Here is a 26,292-nt window from a genome sequence, read left to right as displayed (position 1 = left end):
GATCCGAGCCATGTGGGTGCGCGTCACACAAAGTGGCCGAGTGAGCATGCACTCGAGAGAGACGGGAGTGAGATTTAAAAATGTAATTGTTCACTATTTTGATGCTATTTCGTGCATTAGCAGTGGCGTGCTCGCACAATTAAGGATCAAGCTCAACACGTTCCGTAAATGGAATATTTTATAATCGGTGACGTTTCCGGCAATTAATCTTTCTTTATTTTACAATATTTATCCTGGAGGAATCCGATGAACTAGAAAGCTCTTTTTCAAAGATGTCCAGTAGGGGCGGGTGAGAAAGTTACAACAACAAACAGTACAAATACCGATATGGGTGCAAAGATAAGCAAATCATTAAAAATAAATGGCACAAAAAAACGTCGTCTATTATATATTTCCGTCTAATGCCACAGTAGTATTGACTGTGATGATTTTTTTTTGTTAAACAAAATCGAGTGCCAAAATTTCGTGCTGCCTATCCTTCCTTTTGTGTTTATTTTTATTTAAGTTTCCGTTAATTTCTCTCTGCTGCTGCGAAGTCAAACATTTGATCATACAACACTGCCGTACATACATTAAAACTATTTTCATTTCGTAACAGATAGTCTTCTACAATGCAGGTTTTTTTGGGTTAGATTGCGTAAATATATTAAAGTGTCGTTAAACCCGCCACTATCCGACACAGCCAATTAGTAAGGTTTGTCACGTAAACAGAACGTGCCAATTCGTTGCTAGTACAGCACACCCGTGTGTTCAAAGCCACAACATTTACAAAGCCACAACATTTACATGGTTTTTCTCTCCAACACACCGGTGTGCTATTAACATACATTTGTTAACATGTTACGGTGTTATTTTTCCATTAAAAACGAGTCCCATATAAGTGTTAACTTTACTGTATCACTTGATACAGTAAATTTAGCTTTGACGGTCCCACCTGATGACGGAGACTTGTGTTGCCTCCGAAACGTCGTGAATTATTATTTTATTTCTATTATTATTTTTATTCGTTTTATTATTATTATTTTATTTTTACCTGCGTGACTTTACCGAAAAACCTAAGAGTATGAATCCTTGCAGTCACGAAAGCACATTGTCAGTAGACCCCCCCCCCCATACGCAAGCTACGCATTTGTGTTACCCCCCCCCCGCTCCCCACTCCATACGTACGCACTAAGTAAGAGGACGGCTCCGACCACCACGTGTGTGAGAGAGACACGTGGGTTTTACAGAGCCCACGCAGAGCTCGCGGCAACGGCGGTGCATGTCGCCTCTGCCGCGCACCCCGGCGTGAGCACGGCCATGCGAAGTCAACTCAGACGAGCATCATAACCCTGTCCTGCTCACGGCAGCGCGTTGTTGTTATTATTGTTGTTGTTTATACCACAGCACTGACGCGACTTCGATTAATATTATATCCGTCGAAGGGGAGAGAGGGGGGGGGGGTGGTTTGTGTTGTTTTCTTCCTCGCGGCGACCTCTTAGAACAACAAAAAACCTCCCCACACGGACATGAAGCTGGTGAGAGAATTGAATTCTGGCCTTGCTTTTCGCACGGCGCGGTTACTTAAAATGCGTTTACAATCGTTCACTCTACGCACGCGATGGGCCTGTGATTAAGTCTCGGTTGACGTGCTCCAACGCAGCGTTCACTACCGTTAACCTCGCTCACTAAGCGTACCATAACCCTGGTTTTATGTACGAGAGTTTAGGCCTCTGCCTTGTTCAGGAGGCGCTGTTGTTGACAGCGCCACTGAAGTCGGCTTGGTGACAAGCTGTAATCCCGTAGCCGCAGTGGCGATGTTCACGCGGTTTGAAGTCCAGCGACCCCGGTTAGATTCCCCGACGCGACTCTTGTCACGAGCTGTGGGTGATTAATGCATTAAAGCCTGGACTGGGCCTCGCTTAAGTCGGCTCGGCCTAAAATGAGTGATCGTCAGCACTGTGGGGAGCGGTGGTGCAGCGGTTAGCGCGCTGCACTACGAACCCGGCGACCCGGGTTCGATTCCCGCTCACGGCCAACACCGGTGACGATTTTCGGAACCGGTCCCGGGCCTCCCCTAGGTCGACTCAGCCTCAAATGAGTACTTGGTGCGGTGAGTAAACATCGCCACTGGGGAGACAAAGGCGGCCGGGCGTGGTGCTGGCCACCCACCCCCTCGTGTGCCGTTTCGGCCTTCATAGGTGCTCGCTAACAGCACTTGCCCCTACAGTCTGTTAAGGCTAAACGGGGGATCTTTGTCTTGTTTTTGTCAGTGTATATATAACAACACATCTGAGTAAATAGTGGTCATTGGCATGTATATAATCTAGAGCGATTTGTGTACGGTATTGTTACATGTATGTGTATATGGGGTAGAACTGGGTGCTATAGACTACTGCGGGGCTACGTGGTGGGCAGCAGAGGGCAGTACGTCAACATGCATCGTTGTACTCTACTTCTATGTCCCCACGTCTATGCTCCCCGCCTTCACCAACCCGGCGTGGCGAAGTATGGTCAAATAGCCCTCAGCCAGCAGTGGATTGACAAAGGGCTCGTGACATGTAACCTTGTCGATTGAGAAAGACTGTGTTTTGAGCACCTATTTATGTTTCTGCAGTGTTAGATTCAGATAACCATCATTACAGCAATACCTTCATTAGATCATTATTCTAGCTCTGTCTTCGGAAGAGAGGGAGGTGGGGGTGCAGTTTACAACAGCTGGGCACTTTTATGCAACAAAGCTCAGATTTATAACTCAATGCGTTAAACCCGGTCCTTAGACTTACCCCAGTTTAGCCTCGGCCGAAATGGATCACTCAAGATGCTGTGCCTCTGTAGAGGGTCTAGAGATGTTGCATTAGGGCACTGCATAGTGGTGACACGTATAGCTATTACATGTGAAATGTAACAGGTATATCCAGTTACATTGATTGACTTTAGAAGTTGCATTGTCAAGGTCCACATTGTCAAATGTTGATGGTAAACTGCGCTTTTGTAGGCTCTAGAAAAACATATATGATTGTACGGACACACGAAACAGGATGAAATAATGGGACCTCCTTTGCCAGTAGCAAAATATGAGAATAGGTTTTCTCCTTTTTTCTGGCAACAAAACAGGTGTTAAGATGTTAAAACACCAAACTGAAACCTTTTACAAGGAATCATGTCTGCATTAACCACAATACTTGGCGTCCTCTGGTCACCGTTTGAGACTAGGCTCTAAAGAAAGCTATCTCTGGTGTGGACTAATCAGTTTCAAAGACAATGCATATAATATCTTGGTATGTTTTTTTTTGCATTCTGACCACAAGTATTGTGGTTAATGCAGACATGATTCCTTGTCAAAGGAATCAGTTTGGTGTTATAGCATCTTAACACCTGTTTTGTTGCCAGAAAAAATGGGAAAACCTATTCTCATAGGATGAATTAATAATATATAATCGGTTGCCAATAGACATTGAATGAGTATACAGGGGAAAGGACAAAGAGCAAGGGTCGTCCAAGCAAGTTGTGGAGTGAAATGCCAAGGGACTTGGGAGATAGCGGTGAGAGTTGGAGGGTGGTGCATGTGTCTATGTTGAATTTATTTCGCATCGTAAGGAAGCCAACCATCCTCATCGGAGATGCAGGGAATCGGAGGAAAGCGGAGGGATTGGAGGATGTGAACAACGTTTGCACTCCGACGTACTCGGTGACACGCTGGCTGGAGTGAAGCGAGGATGGCAAAGATGATAATAATCCTTGGGCTGTATTCAAATAAGCTGCAGGCTGGATAAACTATAAACCGTATTAATGCTCAACTTTGAGCTGGCTTATTTATTCTATCGTTCGAGGAGACATGATTACATTTGGTTGGCAAAAAAAGAGGCTAAAAGAAAGTTAGAAGGCGGAGTTATGGCCGCAGCCCTAACTATCATCATAATCATAAGTTCTTTACGTAAACCCACAGGAGAGAGCCCATCGAGACCCCAATTGTTTTCGAGGCAGATAGTCACATGTCAATGAAATATACTGCATGTATAGACAGAACCCTTAATCCACTGCCGGACGAAGTCACCCGACATTGCAGGTCTTGGTGGTTATGTAGCCATACTTCACCACGCCGGTCAGTGCGGGTTGGTGACGGCGAAGGGGGGGGGGGAGCTTAGACGCAGGAGCATATAAATACAGTGTAACAATGACATTTGCTGCATGCACTGCCCAGCATGCTATCACAACCTGCCATGCATGGCGGTCGCATTGCAATACACATGTCAACAAACCCGCATAATTTTCACCAGCAGATCACATGATGGAGCATGCTGGCCTCATTACTTACTAAGAATTAGCTATGGGGATGAATAAGATAAGAAGTAAGCTCCTTCCACATGCCAGGACTTAAGCTCCTTATTGTAACAATGAATGTGGATGATTGAGAATCAGACATCAGCCTGGATTATTAATGTATTATTATTTATCGTCAATGTATGATGCACAGCCCTTTATAAAGTGATTGATTAGTCCAGGACTGGTTATGACATCGCTTGCCACTGATGTGAACCAGAGCCAGGAATCGAACTTGGCTCACCCAATTCATAGTGCAGTGCGCTAACCTCTGCGCCACCGCTCCACCCAAATGCAGTGCAGCGTATTATTAATAGCAACGTCATTTATCCAGGAAAGCCTCGCTAAGTCTCAAGACTTTTTCATTAGGTTCCTACATTTGGATGTTTCGCCACCTTTTAAAATAGCGTGTTTTATGTGCGAGGAAGCCAGAGAGACCAGAGAACACCCACACACGTCAGGAGAATGTTGCTGTCTCGATGTGTTGTCGCATGTGCCGATGGCCGGTACCAGCGGTGTTAAAATCGGCCTCCGAGGAGTAGGTTTGTGAAAGATGCTGCTGAGGAGTTGGAGGCAGTCGCCCTCCCGTAACAACGGAGGGCAGAGGAGCGACGCTCACAACAACGAGCGGAGCGGCTAAAACGCAGAGAATTTTCACAGTGGGGAGCACAGTTGGTGCATCCGCCAGCTGTCTCAGTCAACCCATGGCACTTGGGTCTGTCCTATGACCTCCTGCCAGTGGGCCGTCGACACTTCACGTGGCCTGAAAGTGCACCTATCATAGCACAAGCTCCATGGTGACGTCACCGCCACTTAGTGGTGAACGGCGGTTGTTGTCGCTGATGGTTGATGCCATCACCGGTACACCGTGATACACTCAGACAATTTTTGGGCAATTGTCTCCAGCAATCATCACCGGAAAAGCATTTACTCTGACCAACTGTTGCAACTCGGCACAGCGGTGGTATGGAGTGACAGAATTTAGTCTCAGCAATGAAAACAGAGTTTGTGGAAGAGTATGATTGACGAAGAGTGATTGGTCAGGAGAGCACACGGCCTTGGGAAGTCTTGTGGACCTGATTGGAGTTTACATCACAGTTGGCCACGAAGCAAGCAATGTTTTGTTACAATAGAAAATGCTACAACAGCTACTCTTGGTGACTACTGCCAGCTATGATTTACCCTGAGTTTACTTTGTTGAACCAGGTTAGATACTCAAGAGACCAGGTTGAGTCTCATTTATAAAGAATGACCTGGGGCAGGAGTCTGCCAGTAGGGGGTGACGATTGCTTTTCTATTATCCTAATCGGTGAATTAGCTGGTATTTTTTTTTTATTTGGACCATAACTCCGGCACACAATGTCCCACTTATGCGAATGGCATCAGGGGATCTTTGACGTCCACTGTGCAATTATGGGAGTGTCGTATTGTCACGGTCATTACGCCCACTGGCGGAGCCAGTGGGGGGTGGGGTGGCACGTGCCCCCCTAATGATCCGATAGAAATCCCACTGCCACTTTGTAGCATATTATTACGTGCCAGGGACTCTATGAGATGATAGGACAATAGTCTGAGCCCATAATTGGCAATAAGTAATGGGAAAGCAGTTATAAGCGACCCACAGATTTGTGCGCAGTTGTGTATACAGTACACGACTTCCCTGAAGGCATACCTTCAGTGAGCGCGATGCCGATCACACATGGTTCGAATTCGACCCTCGATCGATGGCTGCGCCATTGCCGCACACGCGTCAAATAAAAAGCAAGGGACAAGTCCTTACTAACAACTATCATGTTTCATTGCTGGAGGGGTTGCCCCACCTACCTGAAAATCCTGGCTCCACCATTGATTACGCCCACGGTAACGATGAGGGCGACCACTCGAGTTGAAACCACGATTGCCTGAGTGCCCAAGCACACGCCCTATCGCTGTCCACAGTACTGCCTGTCCGGGCACCCGACCCTGCCGTGTAACGTCCTCAAGTTCAAGGCCACCACGGTGATGCTGGACTGTGGCCTGGACTTCTCGTCGGCGCTGCACTTCCTGCCGCTCACGCTCGTCCACAGGTGAGCTCTGTCAGTGGCCGCAGAGTTCTCTCCCAGCCGGCTTCTATATATATTGGCCAGAATCTATATCGAAATGTTGTACGTGGGCATCCACTGCAGGCATTGGAAACGTATTTGTTTCCAGGAGAAGATTTGCGATTTCCGGCTAGAAATTGTGACAATTGCCCACTTTTAGTGTGCACGTTCTGATGGATAACAGCATTTCAATTTCAAAACCGGGTGGATTGGCACAGACGTGCAATCCAGTCCTTTGGAGGCAAGGGTTGGTGGATCATGCAGAGATTCGTGAAACTTCCCATATCCCAACTGGGCTGTGAAGTGGCCAGAAGTGGCAGTACGGGAAGTAGATAGTGAACCCTTCCGTGTAGAAATGTGCGTGTTATCCCTTGGAATCAATGCAGGACCCTCCTGAAAAAAGAGTCTTGAGACTGAGTAATATAAACTTGAATTACATCTACACCGTAATGAGGGCAAAGATCCCCCAGTTAGCCATGTGGGCTGTAAGGAACAAGTTCTGTTAATGAGCAGCTATTAAGGCCAAAATGGCATAAGATAGAAAGGAGCGGTGAGCAATTCGACAGCAGCATTGTGAGCAGGCAATTTGGGGGGCCGCTCCTTTGCCTTGTATGTATTTTTGTTCTTCAAAGACAAAAAAAACCTTCATTGCTTGTTCTGTGAAACCGCCTACTGTCAGTGCCAGCTAGGATACGCATCCATTGTTGGGATAAGTAAAGCATGTGTGTGTGTGTGTTTATCTGTTTATCATTCTCAGTGCTCGCTTGGCAAAGCTGCCCAACTGGGTCTCCAAAGACGGAAACAAGACACTGGAAAAGGTCAGTGGCGGCGGAAGCGTTCACTCCTGACAGTTGCGTAAATCGTTTGGCTTTTAAATTGAGTCTGTAACGATCCAGTGAACAGAAATAGATTCTTATGCTCACAATTACGTGCACTGAATGATGCGTGTGAGAATCGATTAGCCATGCAACGTACATGTAAACCTTACCTTGGGGCTGATGGCACGAAACAGACGCAGCAAAAAAAAAGACGGAATATACAAGTCAGGCAATATAAATTATTTAATCAAATCATGAACGCAAATTATGATAAATCCACCAAATCCTGGAGTGTGTTTTCATTACATAAATCTTGAAAATAATATAAAGATGGATTTTATTTATTTCGGCAGGCAGGGCCCAGTGAGCTGATAGCTTCTATTTTGTGAGCACCCTGCAATGATACAGACATCACACAGTACAGACGTCACACAGTACAGCTCATGACACAGTACAGACGTCACACAGTACAGCTCATGACACAGTACACCCAATCTTTGGGTTACATAGGTGGCGGTACAAAACAGCAAGAATCGGTTGACGCTTCACATTTTTATGGGTGACCCACCAACTGAAGCATTTTGTTCTTTCTGTAAATTCGACCGCCCACGGCCAAATCATCCGGCAAGTATTTTTTCGTGCCGCGCTTCTGCTCTTGAGAGTTTGCGCGGATGATGTCTTTTGTCAGGAGCTGAAGGAATGTGCTGGCCGGACGTTCGTAGACTCTGCCCCAGAGTTCTGCATACCCGAGGTACATGCTCCACTCCATCAACCCCCCAAGGGATAACTCGCCCACGCTGTGGTGAAGAACGGCATTAACTGTTAACTTATAACCCTGATAGTTAACGTAAATAGCGTCGGCTATTTAACCATTTCCCGTCCAGAGACGTCTGAAAGTTGCAGGGGGGGGTCTCGTTCAACGCTAATTCTCAGACCGTGCAAGTGGTTTTTAAAGACATTGTACTCACCCCCGCGCTTTCAGATGCGCTTCTGCTTCCGTCTGGAACGCTCTTCCTCCCGATATTAGGAAGTCACTGGAGCTATGCACTTTTAAATAATCGAGATTGAAAACTAATTTCTTCAGTACTGCTTTTTTGTGTTTAGTTTGTTGTCCTTCCCCCGCACCTCCGATTACCACGGTTGGCTGCGTACGGTGCGAAATAAGTTCAACGTACGTACAAACATACTCACGTACATCCTGGCGCGAAACAGACGGAGCTGATCGACCTCTCCACGGTGGACGCCATCCTCATCTCCAACTACCACAGCATGATGGCGTTGCCGTATGTCACGGAGCGCACCGGCTTCACGGGCATCGTCTACGCCACCGAGCCCACGCTGCAGATCGGGCGGTGCGTCTCCATCCGACCCCGGCCGCTGCTTACCCCACCACGGCCACTGTCACTGCCAACACCACCACCACCACCGCCACCACCAACCTTGCCAACACTACCACAAAACCACTACCAATACTGCGGCCAACATTGCTACCGACATGGCCACTGCTGCTGCCAATGCCACCACGGCTACCAACACCACCACCGCCACCACCGTCGCTACCACCAACCTTGCCAACACGACCACAAAACCATTACCAAAACTGCGGCCAACATTGCTACCGACATGGCCACTGCTGCTGCCAATGCCACCACGGCTACCAACACCACCACCGCCACCACCACCGCTACCACCAACCTTGCCAACACTACCACACAACCACTACCAATACTGCGGCCAACATTGCTACCGACATGGCCACTGCTGCTGCCAATGCCACCACGGCTACCAACACCACCACAGCCACAACCACCGCTACCACCAACCTTGCCAACACTACCACACAACCACTACCAATACTGCGACCAACATTGCTACCGACATGGCCACTGCTGCTGCCAATGCCACCACTGCTACCACCACCGCGACCATCAACCCTGCCACCACTATCACAAAACCACTTATTTTATTATTATTATTAATTTATATTACCAGGGTATTTCTTGAAAACTGGGAAATGAATGCCATCTTTCCCTTGGGTGAATTAAATAACCATACATTATTATCCACTCAAATACAATGTATGAATGTGGCTTATTTAAATTATTAATAATTCACATCAAAAGGAAATTGAACATATAAGCCGTCAGCGTTCACTCAGTTAAATAGACAAATCCAGCAGCGTTAGCCCCTGGGGCTCGTTGTGGGAGTTTAATCAGTCAGTTTTAGTTTATTTATTTGGTATAGCCCCGTGAGCCATTCGGCTCTTGAATCGGGTGCAACCGCAACAAACAAAACATGAACAAGTAACATCTTAAAGTGCCTACGTGTCAACGATGAGGACTCCGAGACAAGGGCACCTGCCGTGCTCGTTTGTGCGTGCGTAGTGAGTGATGCGTCCTGGCGGGTTTGTGCGTCTGCCCCGGCAGGCAGCTCATGGAGGAGCTCGTGTCCTTCGTCGAGCGGGTTCCCAAGCCCAAGACGGCATGCAAGTGGAAGAACAAGGACATCCTCAGGTCGGCCTTGACTGAGCGCGCATGCACAAACACAAAGATCTCCCGTGTAGCCTATAACATACTGTTGGGGTAAGCGCTGTTAGCGAGCACCTATGAAGGCCGGCAAGGCATACGAGGGGGTGGGTGGCCAGCACCATGCCCAATCGCCTTTGTCTCCCCGATGGCGATGTTTACACACCGCACCGGGTACTCATTTGAGGCCGAGTTGACCTAGAGGAGGCCCAGGACCAGTTCGGATAATCGTCACCGGTGGTGGCCGTGAGCGGGAATCGAACCCGGAGAGTGGGGTCGGCTCGCGGAGAAGAAGGAAAATTTAATTGTGCTCTATTTAGCAATCGGAAGCCAACTGTGCGATTTCAGAGTCGGGTTCCAACAAACGGAGAGAGTCCGCTGTGTCCTAGCCATTGCCGGAACCTCCGCACGGTTTCAGTCGCATCCTCCCCCCCTGCAGGAATCTGCCGGCGCCGCTCAAGGACGCGGCGGAGGTGGCGGCGTGGCGCAAGTGCTACGGCATGGCCGATGTGAACGCCGCGCTGAGCAAGGTGCAGCTCGTCGGCTACTCGCAGAGGACGGTGGGTGTCTTACGCGCTCGCTCGCTCGCTAACTCGCTCGTTGGCTCGCCCGCCAGCCGTGCCGCTCGCCTGCCCGCGCTGGCGGGCGGATCGCGAGGTGCAGGAGGAGGCGGGGATTAACCCGAGGCACAACCTGGATTAGCCGGACACGGCAGCCGTCATCCACGTGCATGCCCGAGGGGGCGACTGCCGGAGGACCTGGTGTACGTATGTTGCAATTATTTTGCGCCGTGCTAATCGGAGGTCAGAATCAGAATATTTATTACTGGAGGAATCCGATGAGCTAAAAGCTCTTTTTCACAGATGTCCAGTCGGGGTGGTTCAGAACTTTACAACAACAAACAATCCAAAAACACAATAGGAGTGCGGGGGAAGGAAAAACTAAACACAAAAGCAGTTCTAAAGAAATTCGTTTTCAGAAAACATGTTACTGTCATATCGCAGAATGGATGAAAACCTGTGCGTACATTTGGTTGCCAGGAAAAGGCTTCAGTTGACGTGCTACGGATGATTTTGATGCCCCCCCCTCCTCCATTGAACGTTCCCAATGCTGCTGCGTGGTCGATGGTCTGGTCGTCGTTTCCGCAGCAGCACACTCAAGGCAGTGGGCACGTCCGCCGCGGGATGCCACGGATGGCAATGTTTTAGACATCGCTGTTTGCTCTTCGACCAAACGGATGACATTCACGGTTGCGTTTAGAACGCTTAATAGGTGAACCTCGCGAAAGATGTAATCGCTCATTCACACGTTTTTTTTTTAATTATCAACATTTCTCAAACTTACGGGTGGCAAGCCCCCTGGAGCATCGTCAAGACGGTGCTCGCATTCCTAAGCGACGGGGAGGAAACGACATTGATCGGTTACCGCCGTTGGGTGTGAGGGGTAGCAGTTTGGACGTCCGCGTGGGTGGCACTGAGAGTCCTAAGATGCAGCCGGGGAATCAATAACCATTTCCATGTTCTTCTGGAAACACGGGCTGCCATGCGTTCTATATGAATTGATTCCCTTGTTCTAAAACTCAATGTATTTAACCAGGAGGTGCCTCTCAATCGCTCACTATAAAAAAATTGCTTACTTAAATTTAATAATAATAATAATGTTGCTTCGGCAATACACTGTCGGATGAAGGCTTCCCCACACCGTATCGGTTGAGAGGGTTGTTTGACCATACTTCACCATGCTAGTCAACGTGCGTTGGCGAAAGTGGGATCCAGGTCCGGTTCAATTATTGCTCGGCACCGATGTTGGCCGTGGAAGGTAATTAAACTCACGTTAGCCGGGTCCCTAGTGCAGTACGCAAATCACCGTTCAACCCCAATTGCTAATTTGGCAGAACAAAACAAATACAAGTCCCATTGGTCCTGACAGACACCCACGCTTGGGCCTCTTCAGCCTGAGCGCTACTTCTGCAGTGCCCACGCCACTTCTTACTCTCCCAGCCCGCTCGAGGTGAGAGCACAGGTTTGTCAACAGCTCTCCTGATCCCCCAAGGGTTATGACTTCCCCCCCCCCCCCGCTACATACAAGGGCATCCCGGAGTGAAGCGGGTTTGAGAAACCACGCCGCGGTTAGCCGTGTCGATCACGCGGGATGTGGCACATTTAATCCGAGTGTACGGCAGGTTAATCCTCGTGTCTGTGTGTGTGTGTGTGGCCTGGTGGTCACTGCCGCTTACAATCTAGCTGACGCACACGAGGTTGAGATTAGGTTGTGCAGCTGCCGTGGGCGTTGCTAACCAACGTGGAGCTCGTCTGCTCGACCTTGTGAAGTCATTCTTCAGCAAAGGCAATGTTTTCTTTATAATGTTGTAGCCCAGAGCCTAATTTTGAAAATTAAACCTAACTGATGTATTACATAACAATTACATATCTTGACTTAAAGCTTTCGTGACTTCAGGAATTAAAGAATATAATTAGATATCTGATGTATAGCTTACTTCTTCCTGCCATTGCTGTCACCCACGTGGGGTCTGCCTCTCTGCTCCTCTTCCTCCACTCCTCTTCTGAGACATTTCCACATCCAGTCCACGCTCCTTCATGCCCCTTGCTTCGCTTCGAGGGACACCTCCGATGCTGACGTGTTCATCACCGTTCTTCCGATGTGCTTTTCCTCGCTCTTACGCCGTGTCCCAGCCATTCGAGTTGACGTTTTCCCGCTGCTTGTTCGAGACGGGTAGCACTCTTTGCTTTCTTTCTCGTCCCGTCATTCCTGACCACGCTAAAATGAACTCCCGCCATGTTAGCAGTGGGGAATTTCCTCCACCGTCTCAACACCGTGAAACGGGAGATAGGCGTTGCCCCACACTTATTTGAAAGGTGGAAACAATAAGACTCGAATACAAATTAATAAAATCAATCTTTTTATTCAAATCAAGAGGCTTGCGGTTTTCGGTTTTCGCTTTGTCAGCTCACACCGGGAACAGACTCACGCTCCCAGCCTTTGTCACCGTCCCTCTCTCTCTCGCCGTTCACGAAGAAAGCGCTCTTGCCCCACCGCGCAGGAGCTGTTCGGTGCCGTCTCCGTGACGCCGCTGAGCTCCGGCTACTGCCTCGGCAGCTGCAACTGGCTCATCCAGTCCCAGCACGAGAAGGTGGCTTACGTGTCCGGCTCCTCGCTGCTCACCACTCACCCGCAGGTATGGACAGCGGTGGCCACAGGAGGCCGGAGGGGGCGGCTCACAGTTGGTGAGTCAGCTGCAGAGGGACCGTGCCTGGGAGCAGTAGAATCAGGAACGGCGATGCTTCGTTTATACACTTTGATGGGCCAGGAACAGCCCATGGACGGCTCGGGAGTAATAGTACGGTTGGGTGAAGGCTCCGAATCATGGCAATGTGCGCGCCACAGTGCCGAAATGTTAAATACCTCGCCTGTTATACGAATGGTCGTGGGTTTGATCCCGACCATGACGCCTGTATATTTGGAGTTTGCATGCCTCTCTCTCTCTCCCCTTGGTTGTGTGGATTTTTGTTTGGGTCCTCTGGTTTTTCCCTCGGCATTTAGAAACAACACGCGTTTTAGAGTAATATGGCTGCTCTAAATTTTGACATGATCAGCCGCTTCGTTGAGCTATCGTTTGCGGCCAGGTAGCTTCTAAAAAAGAGCTACATAGCTCAGTGGGCCTTACTCGGTAAAATAAAAAAATGCTTTTCGTTTTTGTAGTTTAGAATCGAATTACCGCGGAGGTGCAAATCGCTCCATGGACAATAACGCCGTTGTTTTCTTTTCTCTCCCCGTCTTCCCCTGTTCCCCTCTAGCCCATGGAGCATGCACCGCTCAGAGGCAGCGACGCGATGATTCTGACCGGGCTGACCCAGATCCCGCTGGCAAACCCGGACAACATGGTGGGGGATTTCTGCAGCAACCTTGGTGCGTACCGACGGAGGAGACCGCAACAGCGCACGGCAAGAACATTTAGATTAGGAGCCGACGCAGCCTCGTGTCATTTCTCGCCGTGAGATAGCAGTTGATGAGAATCCGTCGATGCGCCGTGTATGAAATTGCCATCACCGGTGCGATTTGGCTCTTAGCAATTGGCTGCATAGTCCTGGCGCACTCGAGCACTTGTGACTTGTGCGTTGGCAGTGTGGTTCTCGTATCGGACTTCAATGCAGGAACCTTTGCAAGGAAACGAGAGGATCGCATTGTAAACGCGTTAACACAGCGTTATGTAAAACAGCCCGTGCCTCTTGCGGGCGTTCACGTTCGTAGGCCTCTCTCGCGCTGCACATTCACTTGGGCACACATCTTAGCGCAGACTAAGTGTGCATGCACTTGCACACTTAAAATAACAAAACAGACTTTTGAAGCAAGCAAGTGCTGTTAGCTAGCAGCTATGAAGCGGGTGGGTGGCCAGCACCACGCCCAGCTGCCTTTGTCTCCTAAGTGATGATGTTTACACACCGCACCTGGTACTCATTCGAGGCCGAGTCGACGTAGGGGAGGCCCAGGACCGGTTCAGATAATTGTCACTGGTGTTGGCCATGAGCGGGAATCGAACTCGGGTCGCCGGGTTCGTAGCGCAGAGCGCTAACCTCAGCACCACTGCTCCCCACACTCATGCACACACACTCATGCTCGCTTGCACACTTATGTTAATGTGCACTAACACTTCCAGGCATCGTAAGTGCGGGGGAAGGACAACAAACTAAACACAAAAATCAGTTTTAAAGACGTAGGTTTTTAATCTAGATTTAAAAGTGGCTTCCCAATATTGGAAGGGAAGAGCGTTCCAGACGGCCGCAGAAGCGCATCCGAAAGCGCCGCGCGATGCAGTGACCGTCATTGTTTGATGGCCCGCTATTTCACTGACTTGCTTCCCATTCTCCATGGTCATCTGTTTCCCCTGCCCGCTGTCCAATGCGTACCCTTCCAATCTTGCGGCACTTCCTAGATGTTTGCTTAACGCTATTCAGCGGCTTACAAATGAAAGCTGCTGTTGTTTGTTTGTTTAAGTTTGTTGAACCAGCTGGCCAGGATTTGGGAAGAACTTCAACCACTTTTCAACCATGAAACTGGAGAACACTGACTTTAGTGTTTCTAACCGAATGATAAAACTAACCATAACATTTTGAAGAACCACAGATAAGAGACGAACAGACAAACATGAATACTATAAAACAAATTACCAGGTAAGGCCCACTGAGCTGTATAGCTCTTTTTCAGAAGCCACCTGGCCACAAATGATAGCTCAGTGAAGTGGCTTATCACGTGAAAATTTATAGCAGCCAAATACTTTCACGCGTGTTTCTCAATGCGGAGGGGAAAACACGGCGGTACCCGGAGAAAGAGAGAGAGACACAGGCAAACTCCAAATATACAACGGGCGTCAGGGTCGGAATCGAACCGATCATCTCCTAATTCTAGAATTGAAGCTTTCGTGACTGCAAGGATTCATACTCTTAGTGTTTTCGGTAAAATGACGTAGGTAAAAAATGAAATTAAAATTAATAAAAATAAAATAATAAAAATAACGACGTTTCGGAGGCAACACAAGTCTCCGTCATCCGGTGGGACCGTCACAGCCAGATTTGCTGTATCAAGGCAAGGTAGTTAACATCTCGGTAAAAAAAATTCACTTAAAATTCTGTGGTTGCACGTCGCAGCGGTGACGATCAGGAGCGGCGGCAACGTGCTGGTACCCTGCTTCCCGTCGGGCGTCATCTACGATCTGCTGGAGTGCCTCTACCAGTACATGGACTCTGCGAACCTCTCCTCCGTGCCACTCTACTTCATCTCGCCCGTCGCCAGCAGCTCCCTCGAGTTCTCGCAGATCTTCGCCGAGTGGTGGGGCGGCGGCGGGGGGGAGGGGGGGGGGTGAAATAGAACTGTGGTGGTTGTGTGGGGAACACGGAAAGGCGGGGGGCGGGAGCCGGCAGAGGGCGTGTACTTGCTCGAGCGGTCTCAGCCGCTAACGGCCGTCGCATGCCGGAACAGCGCGGGGGCGTCCACTGTGTGTCTTGCGTTGCTGGTCGTGACGCTGCACGTGAACGGAATGCGCTTCACGCGCGCAAGCGGTCGCTGCGGTGATGGCCGCACCCGCCAGCGTCGTAGCCGGCGTGTGAAACTACCGGGCATCCGTGAAACGACTGGACATCTGTGAACAAAAGCTTTATAGCTCTTCGGATTCCTCCAGTATAAATAAATACTCTGATTCAGCAGTAGGAACCCCCGGGGCGCAGATCGTTGACTTACCATTGCTGGCTTCGTGTCGAACGTTCTACACTTGGTTACCTTACTAATTGTCGGGTGGTGGCGGGTTTAACGACACATTTATATTTACGCCATCGAACCCCGAAACACTTGTATTATGGATCTACACTTGGTGTTTTCTCTGTAAAGTGCATTGGAAATTGCAGGATATATTTTTTGTGTATGAGGGTTGGCAGATATGGCAAGGAGTTGTATTGTCCACTTGTTTATATTGCAAGCATTAATCACTTTGATCAGTGTAAGAATGTGTATTTTCACGAATATATCAGTATTTTTTATGACCCATATTCACCGCAGTGATTCCAACGACAGTGTAAGTTTGCGTGCACGCGTTTTCATTCGTGACAGGTCGTATTTTTATTCCTGCAGGCTGTGTCAATCCAAGCAATCCAAGGTCTACTTGCCAGAGCCGCCATTTCTTCACGCGGAGGTACGGTCATTGTTCCCGTTGTCTTACTCTCGCGTGATAATCGTTCTGGAATTCGTGCGATCGATCTGAAAAGATTTCGGTGCCGTGTCTTGCAAGGCAGGTGGTCAACAACAGCGATTGAGAATGCACATTTTGTACAAGTCCTCTGGAGAAGGGCCATTGCCCAAAACGTCGTCTGTTATATATTTTCCCTTTTAAGGCCACGCAGTGGATTGACGCAAGTGCTCTACATGTGCACGATGAAATAAATAAATAAAATACACTTGCCATAGCCTAATGGAGCCATGTCCAGATGCGGTGGCACTTGCCAATTAGCCGTTCACTTTGCCAATCGGCAGCAAATGAAGGCAGCGCAGCGGTCAGCGCACTCGCCGCTGAGCCAGATTAAAAGGGGGTTCGCAAAGGTCAAATCCCGCAGTCAGCTGCTAATGCTGTGGGCCATAACGAAGCAGGTCATATGCTGCGAGGTCAGTGTTTTTTCACCGCATGCGTGCGTGCTGTGTTTTCATTCATTATTTTGCTCCCAATTATATTCCCTTTGCGTCACAGGGGTGACAGAGGGAATATCAGATGGTGAATTGTCACGGCTAGCAGAGTGCAACCGCCCTCGTGTGACGCGAGATTCTTGGAACGGTTCACAATGTCGTGGGTAAATCCGTGAATTAATTTTGTTGAGGCCATCGACTCGGTGACATCTGAGGAGCTCGTTTAATTCCGAGCGCGTGAGCGTTGCCGGCTCACGTTCTGAGCCTCCCAGCCGTCAGCCGCCCTGCGACTTCTTCAGTACTCTTGCGTACCAGTCTCGCAAACTCAAATCTAAACAATCGTGTGTAACTACAGCGCTTGCAAATCTACAATGAGCTACGTGCACAGTGCCATTACCCAGGTCTCCCCGGGCAAAAGAGAGGCGTTGTGTCAGATCATTTTCAAAGAGCATTCGTTAACTTTCGTGTCAACTCTGAATGCCAGGACACGTAGGCTCGAACCTGCCAGTGGTAGTGTGGAAGCCTCCATGACCACACACACCGCAGACACAACCTTCCTCTCCACACATCTCCGTATGCCCATGTGCACGTATGTCTTTCCACCTCCATCCATCCCTGGTTCGTTCGTCCATCCACGTGTTCCTTGGTCTGTCCGTCGGCCTCATCCATCTGTCCATCCATCTGGACGTCTGTCCGGTTTACCCATCCATCCCTTCGTCTGTATTTTCCGTCTGCCTGCTCACCCGTCCGCCCGTGCGCCAACCAGCTCATCCAGATGAACCGGCTGAAGCATTACCCGAGCATCCACGGCGACTTCAGCTCCGAGTTCCGGCAGCCGTGCGTGGTGTTCGCCGGGCACCCGTCGCTGCGCTGCGGCGACGTTGTCCACTTCCTGGAGCTGTGGGGGAAGAACAACCTCAACACGGTCATCTTCACGGGTACGCCGCCAGCGCCCGTGGTGCCACCGCTACGCCGGGTGGAGGAGTGTGGCTGGCATAGGCGCAGAAATTAGTTTGTCAACCTAGATGATGATTTAAAAGTGCATAGCTCCAGTGGCTTCCTAATATCGGAAGGAAGAGCGTTCCAGACGGCCGCAGAAGCACATCTGAAAGCGCCGCGATGCGGTGACCACCGTCTTTGTTCGATGGCTAGGCCCTGGTGCCGTTGCAACGCCCGCACACCACGATAGCTAGGCCTGTCATCCGAGTCTTTCTAGGGCTATCGGTCTCAATGTCTCTATGCGAGACTGTGGATATCTATGCAAGTCTGTGAGCATGTGTTCAAGTCTGAGTGTCTCTGTGCAAGCCGACGCATCTCTTTTTAATGAGTGGCGCTGCACGGTTTGTATTGGCCTTAGGCAAGGAATGAAATGGAACCCTTGTCCAATTTTCCTTGAGTGTGCATGCGTGCGCTTACACACACACATCATTCATGCCTTCTTGCCACAGTGCATACTAAACACGGTGTAATTGTGTTCAACAAATTTCTGACAGTGCGCTAACGAATGGAGATTGCTTTGCTAATTGGTCTCACTTTAACGTCCCCTCTGGATGCATGTGTTTATTGAGGGCAGTGTTAAATGTGTCCCCGCCTCGGGCGTGTCTGCTCCAATAGCATTCAAAACTTTTACTCGTGAGGGGAGCCGATGGGTTGTTGTTGTTGTTGGGTTGTTATTGAAGCTGGGATATCCGATTAGTTCAGTAATCGATTACTGTACCGATTATCGGTTCATTAAGCCAACTAATCATTTTGACACGGAAATATTTGGGGAAAAAAGCATCGCCTCCGGTTCCCGTGTGTTCCTGTTGGACTGGAGGCGATGGACGGAACTATGTGACATCACCAGCGTCGTCACACGCATCACAATGAGCGGAGCTTGGAGGGGGGGTTTCCCTGCTCTCGGGAGGCAACATTTCGGGGTGTGTTTGAGTTGACTGATCGACTTACTCGACGAATTAAACAAACTACGGTAAAACTTACCACAGTTTACTAATAACAGTGACCACATCTTTATAGTTTTTGGGAAAGATGGGAAATTATATACTTTCAAAAAGCATTAAAAAAATATTTCACCGCGTACCAATGCAACCAGCGCACGTGCGTGAAAATGTGAGCGCTCATACACTTTTCTGCGCGTAGGAAGGATCCAAAATCGGAGACTTATCAGGCCGTTTACTTTATTGCTGTGCCTCTGAGCATATTCACTGTTAAGAAAAAAAGATAGGTGACTTGCGCAGGATATACCGCTTGCTCGAAGGGATGATGATTGATGAACGAGCCCGACGATGGAATGGCAGCCAACAAGAGGAGACACGCCCAAGACGTCGCCCACCGTGGCAGATGTGGGCAGCGACAAAATCAGCCGGACAGCCTTCGGCCTCGCGAGACCGCGAGAGAAAGCGGCGGCTTTCGAAGGCCTAGATCATGGCTGATTACGACGACGATGATGATTTCGACTGCGGTTTCAGAGCCAGACTTCCCGTACATGGAGGCGCTGGCTCCGTACCAGCCGCTGGCCATGAAGGCGGTGTACTGCCCCATCGACACCCGCCTCAACTTCATGCAGGTGTCCAAGCTGCTCAAGGACCTGCAGGTAACGGCGCCGCCCGCGCTCGTCTCGCGTGCCGCTGACCTCCCGCGCTCGTTTCGCGTGCCGCTGACCTCCCGCTCCTCTGCGCTGCAAGGCCACGCCGGCAACCGTGCCGCGTTCGTCGGACGAGCGCACGTGCTTTTTAGCGCAACCTGCGCCCCGCGTTACAATTCCCAATCGGGGATAGCTACAGCGTCGGCGGTGAGTGCTATCTGATCCGGTCCTGAGCCTTGTAACGTTTAGACCTTTCCCTTACTGGACATCTGTGAAAAAGAGTTTTACAGCTCATCGCATTCCTCCAGTAATAAATAAGTATTCTGATCAACTCATCCTTAATTTGATTGCAGTGTGTAAAACTCGGGATTGGAGAGGTGAAGGCGGCCAGGCGCATGATGCTGGCCACGCCACGCGCTCGTGCGTCGTGCCGGCCTTCATAGGCGTTCGCTCGGGAGCACTTGCCTCAGAAGACCCTTAGAGGCTACACGGGGGACCTTTGATCTATGTGTGTGTGTGTGTGTGTGCGCGTGGGGAGCGGTAGTGTACATGAATGGGTGCTAGAAAAACGAATTGTGCAGGCACTTCCCTGTACAGCTATAACATTGAATCATTGCTGGGTTTCATTGTGTTCGCGTGTTCACCTGTCGCACTGTGTGTGTGTCTGTGTGGATGTCTTTGTCGTAGTGGGGAGTGGGAGTGTAGCGGTTAGCGCACTGTGCCCCGAACCCGGCAACCCGAGTTCGATTCCCGCTCATTGCCAGCAGCAGTGACGATTATCTAAACCGGTCCTGGACCTCCCCTAAGTCGACTCAACCTCAAATGAATACCTGGCAATGTGTATAAATATCGCCAACCGGGGAGACAAAGGCGGCCGGGCGTGGTGCTGGCCACCCACCCCCTAGTGTACCGTGCCAGCCTTCATAGGTGCTCACGTAACGCACTTGCCCCAACAGCCTGTTAAGCCTACATGGGGTTTCTTTGTCTTTGTGTGAGCGCGCAGCCTCTGCACATCGTGTGCCCCGAGCAGTACACGCAGCCGCCGCCCACGCAGGCTCACCGCACCGACCTCGTGGTCGACTCGCAGCCCCCACCGCTCCCCTACCGGCGCGCCGACGTCATCTCCCTGCCGGTCAAGCGGCACTACGAGCGCATCGAGATCGCGCCAGAGGTGATGGCCACCGCCACCGCCACTCGCCAATGGCACCAACTCCTATGCCACCACCACTGCTACCGTCACCATCAATGCTACCACCTCCACCACCGCCACCACCACCCCCACCTCCACCACCTCCACCACTCCCACCCGCACCACCCCCGCCACCACCCCCACCACCCCCACCCGCACCACCCCCACCACCACCCCCACCACCCCCACCACCCCCACCACCCCCACCACCCCCACCATCTCTACCACCAATGTCACCACCTCCCACGCCACCGTTTCCACCTTAATACCTTAATACAGTAAATTCAGATGTGACGGTCCCACCTGATGACCGAGACTTGTGTTGCCTCCGAAACGTCGTGATTTATTTTATTTCTATTATTTCTATTATTGTTATTATTACATTTTATTATTTATTTTTACCTACGTGACTTTACCGAAAAAAACCTAAGAGTACGTTTCCACCTTCCCCACCACCACTGCCGCTACGACTACCACCACCATAGCCTCTACCGACGATCCCCTCCGGTTGCTGGGAATAGAAAGGCACAGGAGTATGGGCTGAACGGAGCTATGGTGGAACAAACTCGTGTTAGGGTGGCGGCAGGTTCAGCGTTACGAGCAGGGCAGCACCGCGTTGCATGCTGTGTTCACCGCTGCAGGCGATTGTGGTTCGAATTAAGCTTAATGAATCTATTCTCCAATTTTAGGTAAGCACCTGTCTGAGCTAATGTATAAGCTCTGCGTCTTTACTGGATAGCCAATACCCAGCACTTAAGCTTAATTAGGATTGTAATCATGTCCAATTAAGGATTACATTCGAATAAGTGAACCTCGGTTAAGACAGGCTCGACTCGGTATTTAGGGAACAATCTGCCCTCTTGAGGAGCTTAATGATTGAATTTTAAATCCCACCACCGATTTATCTCTTGTAATTATTCAACAATGAGAGACTGCCTGCTTGTGTAGCCTAACGATTCAACACAAACACGCGGTGTGTGTTTGTAAATAACAATCGACCAGTGAAAGAGATAACTTTATTAGATGATGTATCACACCATCAGCTGGGTGTCACGCATGGCGTAGCCTTGTAGAGGGAGGAGGGGGGGGGTTCCTGCCTTTGTTGAGGCAGGGTGTCTTAGTTCAAAGTTGAGGTCATCAACAACAAATGAGTGGTCGATTTCAACTTTTAGTCGAGGCGCGCGACGAACCGTCCCAGCTGTAACGTTGCTGCCGTCTCGTGCACCACCGGCAGCTGGCGGACTCCCTCATCCCCATGGAGATCAAGCCGGGCGTCGCGGTGGCCACCGTGGTGGGATCGCTGTCCACCCGCGACAACAAACACACGCTGCAGGTGATAACGTCGTGCCGCACCCCACCCCTCCACCATCCCCCCCACCCTACGGTCCCCACCCTACCGCCCCCACCCTACCGTCCCCACCCTACCGTCCCCACCCTACCGTCCCCACCAAGCCAGTGTCGTATCACGAGGGTTTCTGAAATACTGACTTGACTCACCGTTGCCGGGCACAGCCCCCAATAGTCTCAAAACGTTAAGCGACCAGCAACAAACAGCACGACTTAAAGTTGTCACAGATGAGGTAACGACATGTTTCTTTAATCGAGCGAGATATGGCGACGCAACAATATATCGTACGATAATCACGTCGCCCGTTTTACTATACATCGTCACGTGATTATCTTCAATTGATGACGGAGCTGTAATGACGGCATAGTTTCCATGGTAGAGCGGATAAGCGGTTCCATGACCAAATCATTGGGTCAAAGGTAAACAATGTACATTCTAAGTCGCATAACCTAGATACAATAAGCAGCGCATCTACTTGTCATTTCAAATTAATTCTCATTCATTGAAATCGCTGGAACGGCCAAGGAGAAACTCCAAACATTACGGATTGTTGTGCAGATATATAGCCCCCGAGGAGATTCCACGCGGAAGTGTCCCACGCGTTTCCCAAGGGGCAGGCAGGGGAACGCCCGCGTCCGTTTACGTATGCACGTTGAACTTCTTTCGCACCCGAACGTAAGCCGACCGTGCTAATCGGAGGTGCGAGGGGAAGGACAACAAACTAGACGTTCTACCCAGTGAACACGCACGCAGTGAGAACTAAATTGTGGGAAACAAAATTAACCCGTAAAAACTAAGTTTTTCACTATAAATCCTTTATATGCATGGCGGCTAGAGTCCTCTCGTCCTCTGGCTTGAGATAGCTGCCACCTATGGGTTAGATGATTGTCTGCCACCATTAAGCAATTGGTAATTCAATATTATTTTTTTTTTCCTAAAAAGTGTAAAGTTATGGAATTTTTTTTCACGAAAATAAATTGTCACGCACAACGAGTCTGTGTGCAAAATGTCTGCTCGATTGGATCACGGGAAGTGGGTTAAAAAACTACCGAAAGATTTGCACGGTCGTAAGCGCGCAAGGCAAGCAAGCGAACTTAATATAAAGGATTAAAAAAAAGCTGAGATTCAAATCTCAACATTTTTTGTAAATTGAGAAAATCCATTAAAATTTAATTACGTGCAAGCTGGAAACAAAGTCACTTCACAGCATTTTTCTTAACCCCAGATGCTGCCCAAGGTGGCGCAGCCGTGCGGCATCAGGAAGCGCAAGTGCGCCGAGGACGCGGTGGAGAGCAAACCCCCCAGGCCGCTGCTGTGGGGCAGCCTCTCCATCGACCAGTTCCTGCAGAGCCTGGCGAAGGTGAAACGACGGCCCTCTCAAGCCCCCCCCCCCGCCGCCGCCGCCGTCGCCGTGCCCGACTAACGGTGGCGTTGACGCGGCACGGCGGTGGCGTGTTCGCCGCCGCAGCAGCTTCTTGCCGATGTTTGCATTTTAGAATCCGGCAGGCCCCCCTGGTTAAGAATGCACGCAGAATCCATGCAGTCTGCGACGCGGTGGGCCGTTAAAAAATATTTGACGCGCCATTCGCAACGAGCAGGAGGCCATCGTGCGCCGGCGTGACGGTCAAAATTTGCGGAATTCGTAAAAATCGCACGGGTAAATTCATTGGGATTGCACAGCGATAATTGCACCCCCTCCTGGCAGGTTAATGCCCAGTGTTGAGCTGCCTTTTACCTACGATGTATATAAAGCATGAACACATCTTGCGGGGGTTCCTTTGATTCTTAAGTCACATTAAACCAAAAAAGAATTATCAAGGAACCTAACCGCATGGTATGGTCATGGTTTCCGCACCATCCGATTAGCACGGTTGGGCTACGCACGGTGCGAAAGAAGCTCAGCGTACGTTTCTATTTTTTTCCCCATTTTCGGGCCGCCGCCGGCGTTGGCAGCACGGGATAATGGACGCGCGCGTGGAGGACTCGGCGGACGGTCACGTGATCCACCTGCCGGGCGAGGACACTGTGATCCAGGCATCGGAGGACTCCACGCACATCATGTGCGCCAACAACGAGATCATGCGGCAGAAGCTGCGTGACGTCCTGCTCAAGCTGCTGCAGAAGCTCTGACTCCGGTGTGATGGCAGCGCACGTCGCAACAACTTCACGCTATTACTAAACTGTTTTTTATTTCAGCAGGTAAGGCCCCACTGAGCTTATGAGCTCTTTTTCAGAAGCGACCTTGCCATCACAAATGACAGCTCAATGAAGTGGCTTATCACCATGTGGAAATGTATCGCAGCCAAATGCTCCGAATGCGTGTTTCTAACTTGACACGTTTCGCGAGTTTGAATCCCAGTCCAGAGCGTTGACCAAACCCATCATCCGTCCAGGGTCGATAAAATTTCTACCACTTTGTGGGGAAGTCAACAGTGGTTGTTGTGCGATGCGTAGACTCACAATATTTATCCTGGAGAAATCTGAGGAGCTATGAAGCTCTTTTTTAAAGATGTCCAGTTGACTCGCCCACGATCATAGAAGTGTGGAATTTGCACCAATGGCTCAGGGCTGTAAATGGGAGATGAGCGCTTCACTGCTCATTTGAGGAGCTGGAGATTGATTTGACTTTTGACTTGGAGGGAAACAAATATATAATAGGCAACGTCTCGGGCTATGGGCTATGGCCTGAGAGGGAGATCTGCTATTAATTGGAAACCGTTTGGGCAGTGGCCCAAACGGTTTCCAATTTAAAACACATTTCTCTGTTGGACACTGTTATTGACAAAAACGTGGAGTTTTTAAAAAATAAATATTTTTTGTACAGTTGCTCCACACACACGGCTCTCCTTTGTCAAGCCACTGCAGGATGTGGACCTCTCCATGCCACGCAGGTCGTGGGGGTTATCCAAAATAGGGGGTTATTTGACCATGCTTCACCACGCCGGTCAGCAAGGGTTGACGGTGGGGAGCGAAAATGTTACGGCATGTAAAGTACACCGGATGTGTCTGCATTGCTCTCTGCTGTATGTGGTGGGGTGGTACATGATGAGGAAAGAGGTTGAAAGGTGTCTGGCTCAGCACACAGATTATAAAGGTCATTTTTGTTCTTGACTTTGGAGTCGAAAGGCTAAGTGGCGCAAACGAACGCACTATTTTATAACAGATTCACAGCTATTGTAAGTTATACCTCCTTGCTCCGCACGTTCATCGAATAAAACAAACAATTTTAATACATGCAGAGAATGGATTATTTATCTTTCTGGACCCACATCCCAGTTGTGGTTCAATGAATTGTCACAACTTATGAGTCGGGATTCAATTCAAATATAGATGGGTTTTTTTTTTACAATTGTTTACACATTGTGGTGGATCTAAGTGCCCGCGACAGTCATTACGATGTACGGTAAACACAAGATTCTTGCGCACACAGTTTCGAAGCATGTATGATGAGCTGAAATAAAATTGATTACTTCGCTCATGATACAATAATCGAATGTGTGCATGTGATATTCTGTAATTTCTTCTCAAACTAATTGTATTAATGAACGACAGAACAAAGGAGTATAAATGCAATACTAGGTGACAAAAGTAAAATAGAAACGGTACAAGATACACAGCATAAATGAGCAAACATTACAAAAATGAGACCAACAAGACATTGAAATGGGGAATTTTGACCCGTTATGGTGACAATTCATCGTGGGGCTTTTGTGCAAATATAAAAAACTAATATTTTTATTTTACCAGGTAATGCTCACCGAGCTCTACAGCTAGGGACATGGCCACAAATAGCTCAAACAAGTGCCTTGTGGAAATTTATAGCAGCCAAATACCCCAAACATGTGATGTTGATTCTAAATGTGGAGAGGAAAAATCCATGCGACCACGGGGAGACCATGCAAACTCCAAATATATAGGCGTCGGGATCGAACCCACGACATCCTGTATACCTGGCGAGGTAGTTAACATCTCCCCCACATGGCACCCTTGCAAACGTAAACGGCTCCCCTCAAACTATCCACATTTATTTTAATACTGGGGTGTGCAGTAAATAGCAAAACATCCTTGGTCAAACGATATTCAGCAACCACTTGCTTTCCACATTGATTTTGTAAAACCAGCTCCACCGATGTTGTTCAGCGTTCAATTCCCCTGTACAGTCGTACGTGAATAAAGACTCTGGCGTGCTTTTTTACTGGCCGTGCAGTCTTCTCTCCATCGCGACAGTGGGCAAGAGGCGTCCCCCCCTTCAGCTTGTAT

General features: G+C 49.5%; 1 protein-coding gene across 1 annotated transcript; it reads left to right on the top strand.

Annotated features, from left to right (window-relative positions):
- The first annotated feature begins 1,281 nt into the window (after nucleotides 1-1,281).
- Nucleotides 1,282-26,227, top strand: INTS9 (integrator complex subunit 9). Its single transcript, XM_061569538.1, has 17 exons — nucleotides 1,282-1,517; nucleotides 6,241-6,368; nucleotides 7,141-7,201; nucleotides 7,890-7,952; nucleotides 8,414-8,553; nucleotides 9,628-9,714; nucleotides 10,166-10,286; nucleotides 12,788-12,922; nucleotides 13,542-13,653; nucleotides 15,390-15,570; nucleotides 16,366-16,426; nucleotides 17,678-17,849; nucleotides 19,380-19,504; nucleotides 20,499-20,666; nucleotides 21,919-22,017; nucleotides 23,258-23,392; nucleotides 23,986-26,227. Exons 1-17 carry the CDS (start codon nucleotides 1,509-1,511, stop codon nucleotides 24,160-24,162), a joined length of 1,974 nt encoding a protein of 657 aa, XP_061425522.1. The 5' UTR covers nucleotides 1,282-1,508; the 3' UTR covers nucleotides 24,163-26,227.
- Nucleotides 26,228-26,292: the final 65 nt, after the last annotated feature.

The sequence above is a fragment of the Lethenteron reissneri genome, chromosome 43, assembly GCF_015708825.2.
Source record: "Lethenteron reissneri isolate LAM-NWPU_2019-01 chromosome 43, ASM1570882v1, whole genome shotgun sequence".
NCBI lineage: Eukaryota > Metazoa > Chordata > Hyperoartia > Petromyzontiformes > Petromyzontidae > Lethenteron > Lethenteron reissneri.
This window is presented reverse-complemented; position numbering and strand designations above follow the sequence as displayed.